Here is a 20,364-nt window from a genome sequence, read left to right on the forward strand (position 1 = left end):
AAAAATCGATTTTCCTTTTGCAAGTTAATTTTATTTGTTGACTTAAATTTGTACAAAATTAAAAGTAGATTTTTTGTTGGGTATTAAAGTAATTTCTTAAAATTTAAGGTGCAGAAGGCGCATAAAGTAGTAATAATGCAATATTGGTATAGTGTTTTGTAAAACTTAGTGAATAAACATAAATTTGTAAACTAAACGTACAAAAGAAAAGCAAAGAAAAGAAATAAATTAATTTATTTTTTCAAATGGGGCCCACCACTAACAAAACAAATACATGTTTCCCTAAAATCTCCCGGCCAATAAAAAAACTCAGCTTTTATACTATGTAGATTGTCCATTTATTCCACAAATGCTTGTATAAGGTCATTTTCGGAATTAAGTCTGGTGTAAGACGGAGTATTTACTATAAATATTTAACGGTTTTTTCCCATGGTACCCTCGAATTTTGTCACATTACACATGGTACCCCTCAAATTAACTTTCTACATATGGTACCCCTGAGTTTACCTTTTTCTTTCCCAAAATACCCTTGGCTGACATTCCGTCATCACTCCGTTACTTTACTCTTACTAATGACCCTTTTTTATGTTATTTAATACTCTAATCATCATGTTCATCTCTCATTCCGCACTCCTCCTTTCACCCACCACCATACCAGCCACCATCATCATCTTCTTAATCTGTGCCACATGCCCCGTCCTCGTCAACCACCACCATGCCGACGTCGCCAAACCAGTCCACAACCCACCACTACCGCCTCTCTCCTATTTCCCTCCTCTCTTATTCCGCACTCCTCCTCTTTCACCCACCACCATTCCATACTCCTCCTCTTTCGCCCACCACCGTACGGCCTCTGTCCTCTTTCCCTCCTCTCTCATTCCGCACTCCTTCAACAACACCATGACCACCAAAACTCAGAAAAACCCAAAAACCCAACTAACCTAATTCATCATAAATCAACAATTACTCAAATTTGAAGCTGTAAATTTTCAGGGAAATCACGACCCATAAACCCCAATTAACCTAATCTATCATAAGTGAATAAACCCAAGAATATTCATTAAATTTGAAGCTGAAAATTTGCAACAAATCATGAAACCAAACCCAGAAAACCCAACAAATTCAGACGGAGGTGGTTGCGGGTTTGGTTAAGGAGAAGACGGAGGTGCGAGAAACAGTTCGTTGTCGTCGCCGTTGCCACGTCATTTTCCGTCGACGGAGGTTCGAGGTAGGTGGTTTTCAATTGATCGATTTGGAAATCGATTGTGGGTTTCTCTCTGACAGCGCTAATCCCGTCAACGTCGGATGATGATGCAGATTGCGGCGGCGGGATCGAGGATTGTTTTGGGTGAATGATTTGCTAAACCATGATGATGGTGGTTCATATAGTGGTGGGTGAAAAAGGAGGTTTTTTTGGGTGATTTTGAAGAAGATGATTATAATGTGGTTTGGGAATTTAGATTTTAAAGTTAGTTTATTGTATAAAATTAGGATTAATTAGTGTATTGGATATGAGGATTAGTGTATTAATAACAAAAAAAAAGGTCATTCGTCAAAGTATTAACGGAGTTATGACGGAAGTCAGCTAAGGGGTATTTTGGGAAAGAAAAAGGTAAACACAGGGGTACCATATGTAGAAACTTAAAATGAGGGGTATCATGTGTAATCTGACAAAGTTCGAGGGTACCATGGGAAAAAACCGAATATTTAAATGGGTCAAATACTATCACATGATGGTAATAAAAGCAAATTTTTTGGCATTTTTTAGGCAACTTGGCATGTGATTTGGTATGTGTTTGACTCGTCTTAAGCTTAGTCTTAAATGAGTAGGAGTGTAGTATGTCGATAAAACATACCCCCTCCTATTCACTCATTTTCTCCCTCTTTCCGTTTTCATGATAGTCGAATTTTCTTACCTCTTTTCTTTTTTGGAAGGTTTTGTGTGGTCTAAAATTAATTGTATGTCGAATAGAGTGTTTTGTGTGGTTCAAAATCATTTTCTTATTTCTTGTGCAAAATGGAAGGGAAAAAAATGAGTGAATAGGAGGGAGTAGTAACTACTTGTAGAATTGAGGAAAAATTGATTAGATTCGAGGAGAAAGAAAAAAGAAAATGTAGGTTATTTAGTTGGGGGAATCATAGTTTTTGTGGTATTTGAAAACCTTGTGAAATTTTGTACTGAGAGCGTAAAAATTGGACATATAAGAGCAACTAAGATGAACACAAGCCACATAGTTTATTGGAGAGTTTTAGCATATTTGACTTACGAATATGTTGTTTAGAGCGTTTGGTTAATGACATATTGAAATAGTATATTGGGGTCTAATATGCGATTTTGCAATACGCTGCTCTTACCAACAATATTGGGTTAGCGGAATAGAAAGAAAAAAGATTGTCTTATTTACCCCCTTAAAAAATAGGGTTATTTCATAACAATAATCCATACTATTGGTGGTCTGCAATAATCATTTCATCCTATCAATAATCTCAATTAAATCCAACCTAAGCACCATACCTTCTAATAACGAACCAACTGGTATTTTTCTAAGTTTATGTTGGATTATTTGATATTTTTTGGACCACCTAGCTAGTATATGTGATGTTTATGTGTAATATTTTCAAGGGATGAATCAAGTACTTGGTTTATAGTGCTTATGTAGGATTTAATTGAGATTATTAATAGGATGGAGTGATTATTGCAGACCACCAATATGATGGATTATTATTATGAAATAACCCTAAAAAATACTAAGCTTCCTTTTATATATTTAATAAATAACTAGTGTAGGTCCCGTGCTATAGCACAGTATTTCCTAGATATGGTTTATAAAGAGAGACTTTTAATAAAATTATTTGCATAAATTAACTGTATTTTTAGTTTAATGTTATGTGCTAAATATAATATTAGTGAGAGGTATAAAAGAAATTTTCTCAAATAGTTTTAATGAATTTTGTTTTCACGAAACTAATAATATCAGTTCATAATTGTTTTATACTAATTAAGTACATGTTAATGTTTTTTATACGAAACTAATAATATCAATTTATAAGTTTTTCATATACAAATTATTAGATTTATATACCAGTTGTATTTAATTTTAATTAAATGAATATAATTTAGTTCAAAAAATATTATAGTGATTAAAAAACTATATGTTAATTAGAAGATAATAATTTTATAAAAAGAAAGCCTTGTTTCCTTATTTAAGCAGATTCTTTTGGAGGAAAAATGTTTGTGATTTTTTATTCTCTTAGTATATAGGAGGATTTATTCATATTCTTATCCTTTTATATATTTAATAAATAATTTAGGGTTTTTTGTCAAAAACTCCTTATATTTAGGTGTATTTGTAAAAATACTACCTTATATTATTATTTTTGTTTTCAACTACCTTTGTTTTCTTTATTTTTGGTCAATAACTACCTACACTAAGAATCTAGACATATTTGGTATATTTTCCGGCTTTAACATATCTCACATGACTCTTTTATGTTTAAATCTTACTAAGGCCCGATTTTGGGAAGTCATAAAGTACTTACGCTAAACTTTAGTAGATGTTTGTAGTTATTATTGAAATGTGAAATTTATTAATTTTGCTTATCTGAAGTTAAATTTTGGTTTGGAAGCAGTTGATCATTGTTGTTTGATGTTAAGAAAGTCATGTGAGATAGGTTAATGTCACTAAATCGACCAAATCTCGCCATATTTTCAGCGTAGGTAGTTTTTGACCAAAAAATGAGAAAACAAAGGTAGTCTAAAATAAGAAAAATAATATAAGATAGTTTTTTTACAAATACCCCTAAATATAAGGTAGTTTTTTACAAAAAAAACCCAATAATTTATTCATATTCTTATTTGTCATTTTAGAAAGGATCTAAACAATCTGTTAATCTAAAACTGTCAATTATCAAACACCTGTAAAACAGTTCTGCTAAATAAATCCACTAGACAAACCCGCTAAATCATTATGCTAGTCAAATCTGCTTTCTAAATCTGCTTCTGTTAATATTAATCCGTTGTTTACCAAACAGGGTCAGAGTCTATATTCTAAATTATAGCTCAAATCCGAAGAAATAAAAACGAAAGGCACACAAATACACAATGTATATTTGAAACAACATTGTTCAGTCATCACAGCTAGGTATCCCATAAGATGAACGCTTCCATTCTTTGAGAAATCTCAAAATATTTGTCGAAAAACCAAATCAAACGACAGCTGAGGAGTGTCCTGGCTTAGCAGTAGCCATAACCAGCTTCTTGTCACTAGTTTTTAACTTGAACAACCACAATCTCTTTATCCTTCTTAATGTCACTGAGAGTAGCCTGAAGAGCACAAAACACGAGCATCACGTAAATTCAGATTGTGTCAGAATTCTGCTATGTTCTCTAGTGCCTGTGAAATGTGGATAATACCTTACCCTCACTTGAAGCTTACCTGGCGTGCCCCTCTTCCCTTAACCTCGACACCTTCACAAAACCAGCGCAATTTAACGATATGCCAATATAACCATAACATCACACACAGGGTCACAATAACTAAAGAAACAGGTTCCAATTTCAGAGCACAAATGCAAAATGCTCTGCCATTTGCAGCAGATAAGCATAGAAAAAAAAAAGAGTGATTTATCCCAATACTCCAATCAAACATTTTGGAGGAAAAGACTGCAATGCAGTGTAATAATTTGCTGGTAATTAAGATTCTAATATTGTTTCTAAGGAAACATACTCAAAGTATAATTGTAGTACTGAATTGACAGTAAGAGATGAATGCATTGCTCGCGTAAACCTCAGCTATGTTTCCAGTGTTGAAGCTGTGAGAAATCTCAGAATCTTCGTCGAAAACCAAATCAAAGAAAGTTATCCCATTTGATGAATGCTTCCATTCTTGCAGTTGTGAGAAATGTAAAACTTCGGAAATTTCAAAATCTCAGTCGAAAACTAAATCAAATGACACTGAAGGAGTGTCCTGGCTTAGCATGCCCATAATCAGCTCCTTATAAATGTCACTGAGTTGTTGCCTGAACAACACAAATCATAAGCATCACATAAACATCATATTATCACTAATACGAAGATTCTTTAGAAGAGGAAAACAGGGAGATGATACGCACTCTACATGTGCTTCTGCGCTACTCCCACCGACATTAGGGTTGACAATGTGCGACCCTGATTCTGATCTCCACCACCACCCTTTTAACTTATTAGGCAACATCTGAATACTCAGTTTATCGAGGCTGGGAAAGAAGGACGATCCTTCACCTGTGGGTCCGTGACTTGTTTCTGAGTCCGCCACATTTATTTAAATATGTCATCAAAATGTTAAGCCAACTAAGTAGAATGTTTGAACATGTTACATCTTGAGAAATATTCTCAAAAAAAAAATCACAGAATTTACTATGGTAAACACGTAACCAGTCCTATCATTATTATTTGCTATTAACTTAATAATATCATATACTCCTCGTACTATACTAGATTCATATGATAAGACTATTCAGTATTCCCAATACACTCGAAGTATTGAGATGTGTCGGATGAGGGGCCAGTCCTCCCCATTCGGTTGTTCGCATCTTTCCATTAAACTCTCAGATAACTGCACAAGCTTGAGTATATGGAGAGACGTGAGTTTGGGCATCCATTTCGGCAAGGATTTCAGTTTGGGCAAATTCCCAATGTAAAGATATTTGAGAAAAGTGCAGTACTGTATCCCCTCTGGCAATTCCTCTATCTCTACCAATCCATCCAACTTCAAGTATTGAAGGGTACCTGCAAGGCTATGCCATGACATCCCACCCAACTCCACTTTTGGACAGTCTACTATATACAAACCCACCAAGGCAGAAAGATGATCCAACCATCCTCCCACGCTCTTAAGTCGAGGGCATCTTATCATGGTCAACTCTTGCAGGGAAGACAATAAAGAGGTCGGAAATAACTCCCTTACTTCTCCCAAGCTCTCCATTCTCGCCTCACTCTCTATATATATAACTGAAAGAAACTGAAAATACCCGATTGGCATTGATTTGAGCCACTCCATGTTGTTGAATTCCAGTATCTTCAATTTGGGATATGACGCCAGCGACTGATGATGAGGTGTGCACTTCATATCTCTCCTGGAATCATATATCGGAAGATGTTCAAGTTGCTGACATAAAGGGACAAACATCATCTTTTCGCAATATTGTACACTAACCCTCGTTAGTAGAGGAAAACAGGAAGATGATACCCAGTCTACATGTGCTTCTCGGCTGCTCTGACCGTAATTAAGGTTGAACTTGTGCGACCCTGATTCTGACCTCCGCCACCACCCTTTTAACTTAGGCAACCTAAAAAACTTGAGGTTAACGAGGCTGGGAAAGACAGATGATCCTTCACCTGAGACAAGTGATTCTGAGTCAGCATCCAGGACATACTCCAAGTTCGACGATTTTAAAATATCTAGGGTTTTAAGATGGGGCAGTTTCCCAATTTGCCAAGGCAGATAGAGAAGCTCACTGCACTTTCGAATCGTCAAAGTGACAAGATTGGGGAAATCGAACAACGCCGAGTTATCCCCCTTCCCTGGCCACCTCGGTATTGTCTCACCATGATACCCATTCAACTCCAATGCCTTGACATGATGATGAGGCTGCATCTCTTCCAACAATGCTTGGTCAGACTCCCTAATTCCACACTCCTCTCCACTTCCATAGTCTTCTTTGTGTTTAAAGTTAATAACAATAGTCTCTAGGTGTTCCTTACTCCTTAAATAGCCTCCCCCGCCATGTTCTTCCTTCACAAATTTTGCATCTTTAAGTACTGTTATTTGAATCTTCAATCTCCCTTTTAACTTATTCAGGTGTTGCAAGTCTTCCAACCCATTAAAACATTGCTTTGAACTTGAATGTGCTCGCGCACCCACCACAAAGTTGCATAGATTGTGTAGACAGGTCAGCATACTTATACCTGTCGGCATACCACTCAGCGCATCACATCCATCAACATTTAAGGTGCTTAGATCAACTAGCTTGCTCACATCATCTGGCAATTGTCTTAACTTGGTGCAATTACATAATAGTAAAGTCTGTAGATTAACTAACTTTGTTATTGATTTGGGAAGAACCTTTAGATTGCTACTGGATGACAGGTCTAAACTCCTTAGATGCAACAACTCACCTATTGATTCTGGTAACCTTTCAGCCCGTGAGTTACTCAAATCTAACGACCTTAAGCATGTCCATTTCTGTATTGATTTACTTGCTAGTAATTGGTCCACTCTACTCTCCTCATCCTCATAAACCTTAATAAAAAGGCACGTACGAATATGAGTGTTATTGGAGATATGTTGTGCATAGGATTCACTCACAAAAGAGAGATGGCGAACTCTTTTACCCACATTAGAAGTATCAGAATTAAACCTACAAATCTCTTCTCCCGCTACTTTTTCAGCAATATCATGCAAGAGATCATGTATCTTACAAAACACAATTCTCCCAAAATCATCCTCGCGTATATCTTGAAAAAAACACCTTTGAAGCAATATAAGAAAGTATTCCTCTCCCAAACAATCAGAGTTGATGTAACCTTGCGCCATCCAAAGCTGAATCAACATTTGTTTATTAATCTGCCAATCTTTGGGAAAGATAGCACAGTATGCAAAACAAGCCTTCAAGGAAGGGTTAAGTTGATTGTAACTTAGCTTCAATATGCGCGTCATGGTATCATTACTTTCACTAAGAAAGTCTAACCCTTTGTTGTGAAATGATAGCCACTTAGACTTTGATTGACCACGCAGAAGACTTCCAACTACTCTAATAGCAAGCGGAACATCGGTGCACTTTTTAACAATTTCTTTGCCAAGTTTAACTAACTCATCATCTCTTTCTTCTGCTTGAAACGCCATCCTTTCGAACAAATGCCATGACTCTGGCTCTGACAAACCTTGCAACACATGCACTTGATCACCTCCAATCATTCGGGCAGTTTCTTTCGAGCGCGTAGTTACAATTATCCAACTCCCTCTTGCCCCTACCTTCAAATACCCTTCAAACTTCTGCCAATCATCATAACTTTCAGTCCACACATCATCTAACACGAGCAAATATTTCTTACCTTCCAATTGCTTATTAACTTCATGAAGTATCCCCTCCAAAGACGTTTTATTATCAATGGATGATCCTTCTACCACCTTCCCTAGAAACCCTTTCAAGCTCCATCGTTCTTGATCCTGATCAGCAATGCAAGTCCACTTCTTCATTTGGAATGCCTCACTGACCCTAGGATCCTTATACACAAGTTGGGCAAGCGCGGTTTTTCCCAAGCCCCCCATCCCCACAATGGCAAGCAAAGAAACAGGTGGATGATCAACATTATCAGAACCCAACAGCAGACCTATAATCTTCTCCACATCTTCCTCCCTCCCGATGATTTGATCACACAAAAAAGAAGAAGTCTCCTCCTTGGTAAATTTAATAGGTTTATAGTCAACCTTAAAACTAAACTTATCACTCTTAGTGGCAATTTTGTTTAACTTATCATTAACCGTTTTGACCTTGCTAGAGAGTCTGTGAGTAAGAAGCTTAAACCGAGAAAAAAAGGAAGTCACCTTGTTGCTTCTCAGTTGATTCTGCTTGGCAAGGGTAAGGAATTCATCTAACACGTCATCGGCATCGTAAACAGCATCTTTGAGCTCTTTGACGTAATTCTGCTCCTGGAAGTTGAGAGAGTCCTGCTTGGCATCAGCGTCCATAAGAACAGCTCTGACATATTCGACAGTGTTTTGGAGGTCACCAAGCTCGGATTTGCAGTTAGAAATGGAACACACTGATTGCAACTGACCCAAAGTTTGGATTGCAGAAAGTATAGTTTGAACTACAGACAACGTTGTTGACAGATCCATGATTGTGGGAATTGAAAAATATCAAGAGTTTTTATGTTTTTGATGTTTGTTAATGCAAGATTTGTGATAGATGAATAGGTAAAAGAGAAACAGTTAAATTAAGTAGCACAATTATTCGAGTAAAGACGCGTTTAGAGCACATCATCTCCATAAACTGACAAACAGTATGGTAAACAACCTCAAATATCATGTCCAACTCGTGGTTTGAAATCCGGTGGTTTCAACTTACCTCACTAATATCACATATCAGTATATCACACCCCAATACCGAATACGGAGTATTAAACAAGTTACTCGGTTAAATAACGCGTAACATCGGACCAAATTAATCAACTAGCAATCAGTTTGAACTAGGATAAATCATTAATCATTAATAATTAAAACAAGTATAAAATACTAAGCAAAGCTCAAAAAAGTGACATACTAATATACTATCAATACTAAATTAAAGTAGCTACTCGGTTGAATAACGCAACTCCGCGTCAAATTAATCAACTAGCAAATAGCTTTCGGTTAGGATTAGTATAAGAGTAAAAATAAGAATAAGAATACCATTGAACGAAGCTTCAACCATCCAACTGCTCCAACTCCAAACCACCGTCAGATTTTGGACTATACTTGATTGTCTTCTTAAGGTAGTTGGAGGAGGGGTTATTACTGTTTCCGAAAAATTGGGAAAAATTGGATGGGAATATGGGATGAGTATTTTGGGATACATAGAACACTTCTGAATTTGCATCTTGTGTCAAATACTCCGTATCGTGCACAAACAGTTGTCCAACGCGGTTTTATAGAAATTTATCGGGGATTTTTGTGAAATAGAAGATACATCAGATGTAGTTCCTCAGATCTTATTTATTATTGAGCTTATGTCTTTTTTTGCTGAGTTTTTTAAAGTTTATAAATTACACTTTAACTTTTTGCCGTCAAAACTCAAATTTAACTAGCTTATATGTTATGTTTTTTAGCTATATCACAAACTTTATAATAAAACTCAGAAACTTTGTGTAGGATAACAAGGACTAACCTTTATGCGGAAGTGATCGGATCGTTGTGCTCGCTAACTGCCCACTACCATATATTCGTACCTCCGGCGGCTACTAGAGTCCCGGAATATGTCCACGCCCCAAATCCCAAGTCCCATATTGAGGGTGGACTTAGCAACTAGAAAAGTATGTTTGTATGTGTATTTTTGTGTGTACGATACATCCCATTCACATCAATTTCCTCAACTTATATATATCCACATATGGGAGTTATAAGGAGGATTAAATCACATTTTAATAACAAATTAATAGTGATTTATTAGTATGTTAATGAGGGCAATTAATGGGATTGAATGTGACCGTTACGTGGCCGGACAAAATTCAGTACTCCCACTCGGCCACACAACCGAGTTAATGCTCCCACTTGGCCACTAATCCAAGGTAATACACCACCTTGTACACAACCAAGTGAACTTTATTTCTCATTCACAAAGATAGAGAAATGTACCAATTTGATCACACAGTCAAATTTATCACAACACAATACTCTATTAAACAATCTCTTATGCTTCATACGGGAAATGAGGTGTGCGACTAAAACGTAACAAAGTAATGTTATATTAAGTTACCATCAAAACTAACATAACACTTTCACATTATCAATACCCCAAATCATTCTAACATCACCGTTAGCATACACAATCCCTATATGCTATCATAATCATATTAGTTATATACACAATATAACCCCTGGCCAGGAAATTATGGTGAAGTTGAATTGATCATTCCTTAGACACTAATAATAATCCATCTCAACTTAACTGCTTTCCTAACATGATTCATTGAACCTTAATCTTTTAGGTCCTTAGAATTCATATTAAAGTAGCAACATCAAGAATTAACTTCATATCATAGCTCCAAGTCAAAGGGCATCGAACAAAGTTGGACAACACAGTCCATAGGATCACACAATGACAAAGTAGGGAATCATTTGTCACTCCTAACGGTCGACTTACTAACACACATAGTATGATATATGTGTCACAACATAACTCCCACTACAATGGGCATATCACGCTTCTATGTCGTGCGAATCATAAGTCTAGATACTACTCAAGTATCTAACCCAAGTCACTAGATTGATATACACAATATCCAATCTGACACTTGTGATTCGGTTCAAAGCTTTAGTATGAAAATAGGGTGTCTTCTCATACTTCGACTACAAAAGTCTCATCTTAGACTTACTAAGGCGACTATATAACGAGTCAATATCTTTCCCATACAACTCATGTGCAAAGATAATCTTTATCTAACACTCACTAAGTGTTAACGTGACTCAGTCTCATCTTGCCCACTACCAGGGGCGGCTATGACCAAGTGCGTGCTGAGCGCGCGAACTGGGCCTCCAAATTTTTGGGCCTCGTGTTCGTATAAAGTATGAAAACATTAGTCATATATACATAATAATCTCCATGTATATTAACAAAAGTGTGGTAACACATTGGTGAATACATGTTTCAATTGTCCAAGCCACCCGAGTTCGAGCCTTGCCATAACCACCATTTTTATTTATTTTCTCAAATTTTGAGAGCCTCCGTTTTCATTTTGCACGGGGCCTCCGAATTATTCGAGACGCCCCTGCCCACTACACAAGTGTCAAGGCGATTACCCATGTGATTAGGCAATCTATAAACTTGGTGATATCTTTTGTGCCTCATCATGCAACAAATGCATATGAACATTTCCAAAAGATACAAAATCTTTATCCAAAAAATGTCCATCATCAAACACATCCACAACTCAACAAGATTAAAACTTAAGTTGATTGTTTCGCACAATTAGCTCAACACATGAACTAATTAAGAACACGTCTTATGAAATAATGTGCCAACCATCTTGTTAGTTAATCTTACTTACACAATAACTAATTTACTCTTACCACAAAGGAAAAAGTGAAAGTCATTTGATTACATATCATTTTACGTGTAGAAGATTGATTAGGTAACAAATACTTATCAATCACAAATTGACGTTCAACCATGTACTAAACAAGGTACACATCAAAATGCCAACTACACCGAAATAAGAAATAATACTTAATTGTTTCTTACTTTTGAGCATAGGTTTAGACATAAAAACTTTATTTTTCTTCTAAATACCAATATGTCACCCATTAACAAAGAGAAATTTATTCTCTTATATAATTTTGACATATCCAAAACTATTTTACCATTCCAATTAAATCATCACACAAATGATTTATGAAATTTAAAATAAATATAAATCATTCAACATATGAATAAGCTTGAAGTACACAAATATCTATCATATTAATCATTTGAGACAAACTCAATTGAACAATCTATGCATATAGGCTTTTCTCGAGCAACTTGATACGAGAAAATAGTCTTTACATCCATTTGAAAACAAAATCCAAATAGATAATCAAAGCTTAGAAGAAATGGGAACAAATCCCAACATTTGAGAACACTAGTTGTTGTATCGCGCGCAGTGCGCGCGATACCCCAAGATATAGAAACCGATGTATTGGACTTCGGTTTTGAGAACTTAAAAAGTTATTAATTTTTAATTACCGAAAGTGCGAATATTTAAGAAAGGTCAAATTATTCTTACAACAATTTATTATAACACCGTTTTACAACAAAGTGATTTTGTAAAATTGTTTCGGTTCAAGTTAAGCAGCTAATGGTGTTTCCTTTGCCACCTAAATTGTACAAACTTACCAATAATCCAAAAAAATACACCACGATTGACAAAATCCAGCATACATAGTATAATAGAGGCATGTTCCAACTCAAAAGATATCAGTGATTACACACACTACAAGTAACCCGATCTAATATTAATTTAATTTCAAACGTGGTGCAATTGCATCGCTTTAGTTGGTACCGCTGCTGTCAGTTGTAGGTTGTGGGTGAATGTTGCCTTGTCCTCACCGCAAGCAACAACTTGATTTGTCGAAGCCATTTTGAATGCATTATTTTGGGGAGTTGGACTGTTGGTGGTATGAAATATAGTGGATGGATATTTTGTGGATCACACGGATGGAGCGGTTCTTCACAAATGATGAATGGTCTACCTTGTGCTGACTTTAAAGCAAATCGAATTCCAAGTGGGTTGAACACTTAAATTAATCACTGCATAAAATATTATAGTATTAAGTACGGAGTATGTAGCAGGATTATTACTTCTTATCACGGAAAGAAATGTCAATAAGTTATGCAGCATTAAATTCCAAAACATTAGTTAAGAAAATGATATGTAGATCTTTTGTTTCCATAACTTCAATTTGCTCAAAAGAAACAAAAAAACATAGTCTGAAAATAATCAAAAACCTAAAACAGAATCAAAGAAACAAAAAACTATAACTACCGGCTGCAATAATATCCACATCTCTGTTAGCTGCGACAAGATATTTCTGTTAGCTGCCACAAGATCTACAACTCTAAGAGAGTCATAGATGTAAGCCTGTAACTACTCTCCGGTTGTTCTTCATGCTAGTATTCTTGCCAATGATCTATGTCTAGAAGGGAAAATCCTAATTACGCTCATAATGACTAAAAGCTTGAATGTTTTTAAATTTTATTTGCTACACAAGATAACTCCTATCCTTTCCCGAACAATTTCCTGAATGTACGTCATCCTCATTTCCTAAGGCATCGTCGAGCAGAAAAAGGAATGAGAAGAGCCTGAATGTGACATGGGAATAACAAGGTAGAAGCCAACAAGCTTGTAAAAGAACGTCTAAGGAATTTCTTTTGAGAATTTCCTCATTTATTCTATAATCTACACCCACCAAGCGACAACTGTCACATTCTAGAAAGTTGTAAACAAAAAAAAAGAGCACGGTATAGGTGAATCCATCTCAGTTTGCTCAAAAGTAATGCATAAAACTTGCTCAAGCATATGAAAGCCATAACATACCTGTTGCATAGAAGCTAGATCTGTCAACTATAACATGAGTGATTCCGATATATTATCTCCTTGATAAGCTGAAATACAAAATAATTCAATTCATCAAAATAAATAATTTATGTTTAATCTCTTCAGTAGAAGTAAATAGTATAAAGTTGCACATCCGAACACAGATTACCAACGATTTTGTTTGTTGCTAACATAAAATGATGACAGTCGGTCTCCCAAATCTAACTACTTAAAAATCTCTAGTTGGTCTCCCAAATCTAACTACTTAAAAATCTCTTTATTATGTAACTGAAACGCCATTACCAACGATTTCAACCTCCTCCAACCTCAACCTTAACCTCAAACTCAAAGCTCAACCTCCGTCTCCTCCTCCTCCTCCAGCCTCATCCTTTACAACCTCAACTTGCCCCTCCTCATCTTCCTCCTCCTCCAATCCCAACCCCAAACCTCCTTCTCCTCCGACGTCAACTTCCTCATCCAAAATAACATTATCCTATTCTCTTTTAACTCAAGGGGAGGGGTTGTTATTTTACCACTATTCCTTTAATCTTTCCTAATAAAGTAGAAAATGAGACAACAATCTTGGAATTATAAATGGCACATAAGTGATAAAATGCCTCATTTGAAAAATATTACTATATAAATATAATTAGTCCAACATCGTCAATAAATCCCTCTATGAGCATCTTATTAGCTTTAAAAGTACATAAATCAGATAAAGAGCCCCCTGGATCTCTAAATTGAATCCACCTATAATTAGTTCAGGAGCATAAGAAGTTCCTCTAACAAAGAACTAACCAAGAGTACAATTGTAAGAGCACTCAACCAAGAGTACGCTTGTAAGAGCACTCTTATAATAATTTGCACTTGATTATCAAACTTGTAAACTTTTCACTCTTAATCGCAATCATCTCAAACTAAAATCAGAATCATCAATGAGGATTATCATTCGCCTACAACAAGCTATCCCTAACTCCTTGTATTCAACCGACACAATAAAACTCAAATTTTCCACGATTTTCAGCACTTCGAATCACCTAAAAATGAGTCTTGTAAACTCAAACGACGGGAGTAGTGTCTTTGCTAACTTTTTTTAACTTGATAATGATTCACAATTTCTCAAACAATAACCAGTACCCCGGCAATAAATAAATATACAAAACAAGAGCAAGAAGTTACTTACTCGATATGCGTCTACTTGCAAGGTGACATTGTCTCCCCACTCTCTGCAAATGAGTTTGTGTGATGTAAATAATCAAGGATATAATCACACTTTCCAGCATAACTAAGTTGTATCATAATCATAAAGGGTAAAAAGAAAACATGAATTTTCTTCTAAAGCAGTAACGACCTTAAAGTTAGAGTATCAAATGTTAGTTTGAGATTATGGTCTCTAGTTTACTTGAGGCACTTGTGAAAAGGGGGGCAAGATCCTAAAATAGAATTGTGGACTGACCTTTCCGCAGTTGTTTTTACTGCTTTCATTCTGCAGGGGTTTCCCTAAGGATGCAGCTTGTGCCTTTTTTTACTGTACTGATATTCCGACAGGCCTTACTGCCTGTAAATTAACCAAATATGATAAGTTTTACTTCCAATAGTTTGAATCAGTAATAGCACTCACCTTACCCAAATATACCAGAAAGATAGAATAACTGTAAATAATTTGTTGTTTGTGTCTACTATTTACATAACCCGCACGTTACATATATGAGTTGACTATGTTTAATTTCAGAGGAAATGAGAATGCCACAATGCTAGATGTCTATTCCTTTTTGCTGACATCAAGTGCAATACTTCAGGACTATGGACTTATTCTTTTCAATTTATTGTTGCATATATTGAGAAGGTGCGTATTTTTCAAATAACCGAAACTAAGAAACACCTTAATTCATGTTCATAAAAAGAAATGAGTTTATATAGAAGAAATCATTTACCTCCAAGGCCTTCTCCTTGTCGTAAATAAATTTTGGTAGTTCCCTCATCAAATCCTTTTTGTCCAACCCCACGAGAGTCTTAGCCTTACTTATCTGAATATGAAGTTTGACATCAATAGCTTTGGCCTCGTCAGTTTTCTAATGCCTAGCAATGTTGTGCGAGAGGTTGTTGTGACTACAATTATACCACGACATCGTCACAAGAGGAAACTGTGTCCATATGAGAATACATGTTAATGAGACAGTCATTCATAAGACCACAACAACTTAAATAAAAAGCATTGCAGTAGGAAATTAAATCAAATTACAAACCTAGGGTAAAACGAACGTCAACCAATTTCATATTATAACACATTTAGCTAGAAGAGAAGTGTTATTGGGATTTTTACACTGGCTTTCAAAAACGCAGTCTGGAATTTATATGAAGGAAGCAATGGAGAATGAAAGGGGAATTAATTTCATTCATCGGATGAATTAATTTCCAAAGGTCCTAAACTCCTAATGTTATAAAGAATCACCATTGAACTCCTTATCCTCTCACAAATCAGCAATCAAATAACATTTTAATGGGCAAATAAATCATTAGATTACACAAAGCATGACTCTACTTCTAAAAACAAAAACAAAGAGATTAAGAGAATGCAAAGTAAAAAGGTACAAACAAGCTGCTTGTGCAACACCTCAGCCTTCATTTCTCACAGGTTTCATTCTTGTGTTGCACGAGCTATTGTATCGAAGAGTTCTAAAAACTATAAACTACCCAGTTGATGAAATTAAGAGTACAAAATGTAAAAATCCAAACTTTTGATTGATCAACTATTGTCATTGATACAAAAAGAAAATTTTAAAAACCCCAAAATAACATAAACCAACCAAATTACCAAACTTTACACTTAAAACACCATAAACAAGAGGCATTGATCAAAACAGAAAGTACCTCAGAGGCCTGGCTAATGAAATTACCATTAGATAAGGTAAAGATGGTCCAAAAGAGAGAAACAACCAAAATGGCAGCAACATCATCTCGAAGAAGCTTTTAAGATTCACGATAATCTTTTTCCTCTTTAGCTCAGCTTTCTCCTTCCCATTAATTCCCTACTTTCTTTTGCTTCTTCCCTCTTTATTTCACCTGCTTTTATTAAGAGAGATGGAGAGAAAAATAAAAAAACTATGAAAGACACAAAATACAAAGCAATCGAAAGCGGGGATTTAAAACAATTAGAGGGCTAAACCTTCACTGTATTGAAATGGGGCACCTCAATTGAAAACATACATGTCCTTCTTAAACAAATTCGTGAATAATAATATATCATCTCAACATTATATTTATCGTGTGATCATGCAAGTCAACTATTAACACCTAAATTAAGTTCACCCAACAAAGCCATAAACATAAGTAACTCTACTTTCATGGACTTGAACTCGATTTTTACAATCAAATATTCTGATTAAAAACTTCCAAAACTAAAACCCTTAACAAAATTTAAAGAAAAGGTGCTTAGACATCTGGAACCCTAGTTTTAGCAAGTTGAGCTCAATGTCTTCGACAAAAAACAAGCAATTCATAATCGTCAAAAACTAAAGGCCAAAAAAAAAAAAATCAAAACAAAGGTAAATAGACCTAAAGAACCATAATTTCAGTACCATAAGCTTAATTTAAGCCAACAAAGTATTCATTAAGAAACTGTGACAAAAATACGAATTTTGAAGTGAAGAGTATGTAACAAAAGACAATGGTAGTAACTCACGTCATTTTCAGCTGATCTATTTCTCTCATTTCGTTTCCAATTGAAACCAGCTATAGTAGAAATGCCGACCTGTTCACATTATTCTGAAGTTTAAAAATTCAAAATTTGGCAGCTGATTTGGAAAGTGGAAACATCCAGCGTTAACACCAAACAACAATTAATCAACAAAAAACGAATTGACAACTAAAACACATACTCTTAAGCTGCCTAAAACTCCGATCAAAATGCGCACAACCGATTTCATTCGTTTCTGAAACCGGATCACCAGCAGCGGCGACCTTATCAAAATAATCCTGCAAAACTCCGACAATCTATTTCAAATCCTTGTGCCTAGCCACAATCATCATATCGTCACTCCCACAAACTTCCTTATCATCCTCCGACCTATTCTCATCATCCACCCTCCCCATCCTAATCGCTGTCGGCTCACTCCTCAACGAGGATGAATCAAAGGATGAAATATAAACTCTAACAATTAAATTAAACTGATCAAGATAGATATGAGATCAGTTTAATTTATGCCAAGCAAAGAATCAAAGGGTGAGACATAACACAATGTTATGGAATTATCAAAGATTTACAAAGCAAACTGTCTTAATAATAAATATAAATATAAATACAAAAATACAAAACAAATTACCGCTGTCAGCTCTTATCATCGCTGGTAGAGCAGCCGTTAAGACCTCCAAAATTGATCGTAGACTAAAGTTGAAGTAGGAAAAGGTGTGGCTGAGAAAGAGATGAGAAAAGGAAACAAAGGAGGGAGAAGGTGCAGCTGTGAAAAGAAAGAGAGAAAGATAAAGTTGTGGCTGAGGAAGAGGGAAAGACTAAAGGTGAAGTAGATGGAGTTACGACATACGCGTGAGGATGAAGGCCAAGGAAATTAGGATAAGGTAGGTAGATGGCAATGAGAAGGCCAGGCCAAATTTCATGCGTGTGTATGAAGGCCCAGCAAACAACAGCCCAAATAAGTTGGCCACTCCTATGGAAAACAAAACCTGCGCCAAAACGACATTAGGGAGCGTCGTATTAAACTGTTCATATGAATAGTAAATAGGCTTGGGGACATTTAGAATAAGGTAGGTAGATATCTCAAAATAATCTTAAACCTTATTGTCATAACCGTATCATTCATTGTCACATTGTCTATCTACTCTCATAATAACAATCCATTCTTTATTACTTGGCGAAAAAAAAAACTCACTTACTAAAAGTGATATCTCCCACTTACTAAAAGTGGTTCAAAAAACGAATAGAAGGAACAACTCCCACTATCCTCCACAATGAGCAAAACACTTGACACACAAGTTAATATTTGCTCATTAGTAGACAAACTCTCATCTTTACCTTGGATCATGGAACTACTCCCACTATCCAAAACATAGAGAGAAGTTAAAACTATTCTTGGTGTCTCAACGGGTTCACAAAAAATTCTCCCACTCACCAAGAGATAGTTCTGTATTGTGACAAATACAATACATATGTCTACTACCTTTCTCCAAACACTTAGAAACACATCCTAGTGAATAAATAATATTGCGGGTCACTAAAACACAAAGTTTGACAAAATGTTAAAGCATAAAACATCAATCTACTATCCAAAACTTATTTGGAGCGAACAAAATTTCCTTAAAACATATTTAAGAAATCCTCCTTTAAACCAAAAGAAAGGAAAACTTGATCAGCGTTAGACTTCACTTAGCCATGTCAAGTGACGTACAATTCCTTAACTAAAAACAACCTCTTGTCATATCAATTAGGAATTGTAAGATCAACGCACATATATTTTTCTCTTCATTTACACTTTGAACATATCAAAGAGTTATTCACAACCAACGCATTTACTAAGAGTTCTAACTCTAAAGTCAAAGTTGGTTTTCACTTTTATCATAACTTGCTTGAACATGTCAAACACTATATAAAATGACAAAATAATGGATACAAAATCCATTGCGTGAGTCATCTCAAAAGAAGAGGAAAAAACAACGGTCTCATGATGCTCCTTAACATTTAACTACCCACAATTAAAATAAAAATAGATTGAAATACAAAAATTAGAGACAATGAACATATATGAAAATGTAATCAAAGAGATGAATAAAAAATAATGCGGTGAACATATATATTATGACCAAACACATAGCCATAACGAACTATTAACAAGAGGTCTAATAAGTAGAATCTGTGATTTTCAATAAACTAGTTATTGAAAAATAACCACGCACTCCAAGTGCGTAGAGAATTAACAAATCAAAGTAGCACAAAGCCTCTTTGAATTATCCATCAATAAACAATGGATTAAACAACAAGTTATAAAAATTCTCGCTCCGTTTCTAAATCCACAAAGGACAAGAATTAACATTGGATGCAAGAAACAAACATATAACTCGAATTTGATGGAGAAGGATGTCATTTGGCTCGAAACTAACATGAACCAAATTTATAGTATCTCCTTACTATTCTCTCGCCGACACTAAGTCAGACATATTAAACAATACCACATATTTGTACTCATAGTAAGAAAAAAAACTTAGACCATTAACAATCGTAACGGGAGATATTAGCGCCAAAAGGCACTCTTTTCCCGTCTCGATAAATTTTGAGACTTTTATGAAGGATTGAGTGTATTGACTATGACCCATTAAGAGTGTTCTATTTTTTCTAATCCCATGGCAAACAAATCGCCATGGGAAAAATAAACTCTTACGTCAGCCAATCGCGTGTTTAAAAATCATTTCACATATGATAAATAAAACACGGTGACAATCCTCAAATACTCCGGGCAAGACACACAATCTTGTACCCTACGTCAAAATGGATATGACTTACACATTAGTCTCACGCTACACAAGCTGTAAGACATGTCTCA

At 35.5% G+C, this 20,364-nt stretch overlaps 1 protein-coding gene and 1 long non-coding RNA gene across 20 annotated transcripts; both read right to left on the reverse strand.

Annotated features, from left to right (window-relative positions):
• Positions 1 to 3,970: 3,970 nt before the first annotated feature.
• LOC141610998 (putative disease resistance protein RGA1) lies at positions 3,971 to 9,670 on the reverse strand. 15 transcript variants are annotated; one of them, XM_074429385.1, is made up of 4 exons: positions 5,113 to 9,422; positions 4,788 to 5,019; positions 4,437 to 4,468; positions 3,971 to 4,324 (listed from the first exon to the last, which is right to left on the reverse strand). In XM_074429385.1, the coding sequence occupies exon 1, from the start codon at positions 8,877 to 8,879 to the stop codon at positions 5,496 to 5,498; it is 3,384 nt and encodes a 1,127-aa protein (XP_074285486.1). In that variant the 5' UTR covers positions 8,880 to 9,422; the 3' UTR covers positions 3,971 to 4,324; positions 4,437 to 4,468; positions 4,788 to 5,019; positions 5,113 to 5,495. The 15 variants fall into 15 exon arrangements, with proteins under 15 accessions (XP_074285486.1, XP_074285485.1, XP_074285483.1 ...); XM_074429384.1 differs by having other exon boundaries at positions 4,415 to 4,468; XM_074429382.1 differs by having other exon boundaries at positions 4,728 to 5,019.
• A 2,814-nt stretch (positions 9,671 to 12,484) lies between these two features.
• LOC141611000 (uncharacterized) lies at positions 12,485 to 18,561 on the reverse strand. 5 transcript variants are annotated; one of them, XR_012528475.1, is made up of 10 exons: positions 18,355 to 18,561; positions 18,136 to 18,270; positions 17,692 to 17,788; positions 17,496 to 17,564; positions 16,685 to 16,876; positions 15,748 to 15,957; positions 15,270 to 15,371; positions 14,997 to 15,039; positions 13,814 to 13,881; positions 12,485 to 13,026 (listed from the first exon to the last, which is right to left on the reverse strand). It is a non-coding gene; the product is annotated as an uncharacterized LOC141611000 (long non-coding RNA). The 5 variants fall into 5 exon arrangements; XR_012528478.1 differs by lacking the exon at positions 18,355 to 18,561 and having other exon boundaries at positions 16,711 to 16,876; positions 18,136 to 18,347; XR_012528474.1 differs by lacking the exon at positions 18,355 to 18,561 and having other exon boundaries at positions 18,136 to 18,347.
• Positions 18,562 to 20,364: the final 1,803 nt, after the last annotated feature.

The sequence above is a fragment of the Silene latifolia genome, chromosome 11 (assembly GCF_048544455.1).
Source record: "Silene latifolia isolate original U9 population chromosome 11, ASM4854445v1, whole genome shotgun sequence".
Classification (NCBI taxonomy): domain Eukaryota; kingdom Viridiplantae; phylum Streptophyta; class Magnoliopsida; order Caryophyllales; family Caryophyllaceae; genus Silene; species Silene latifolia.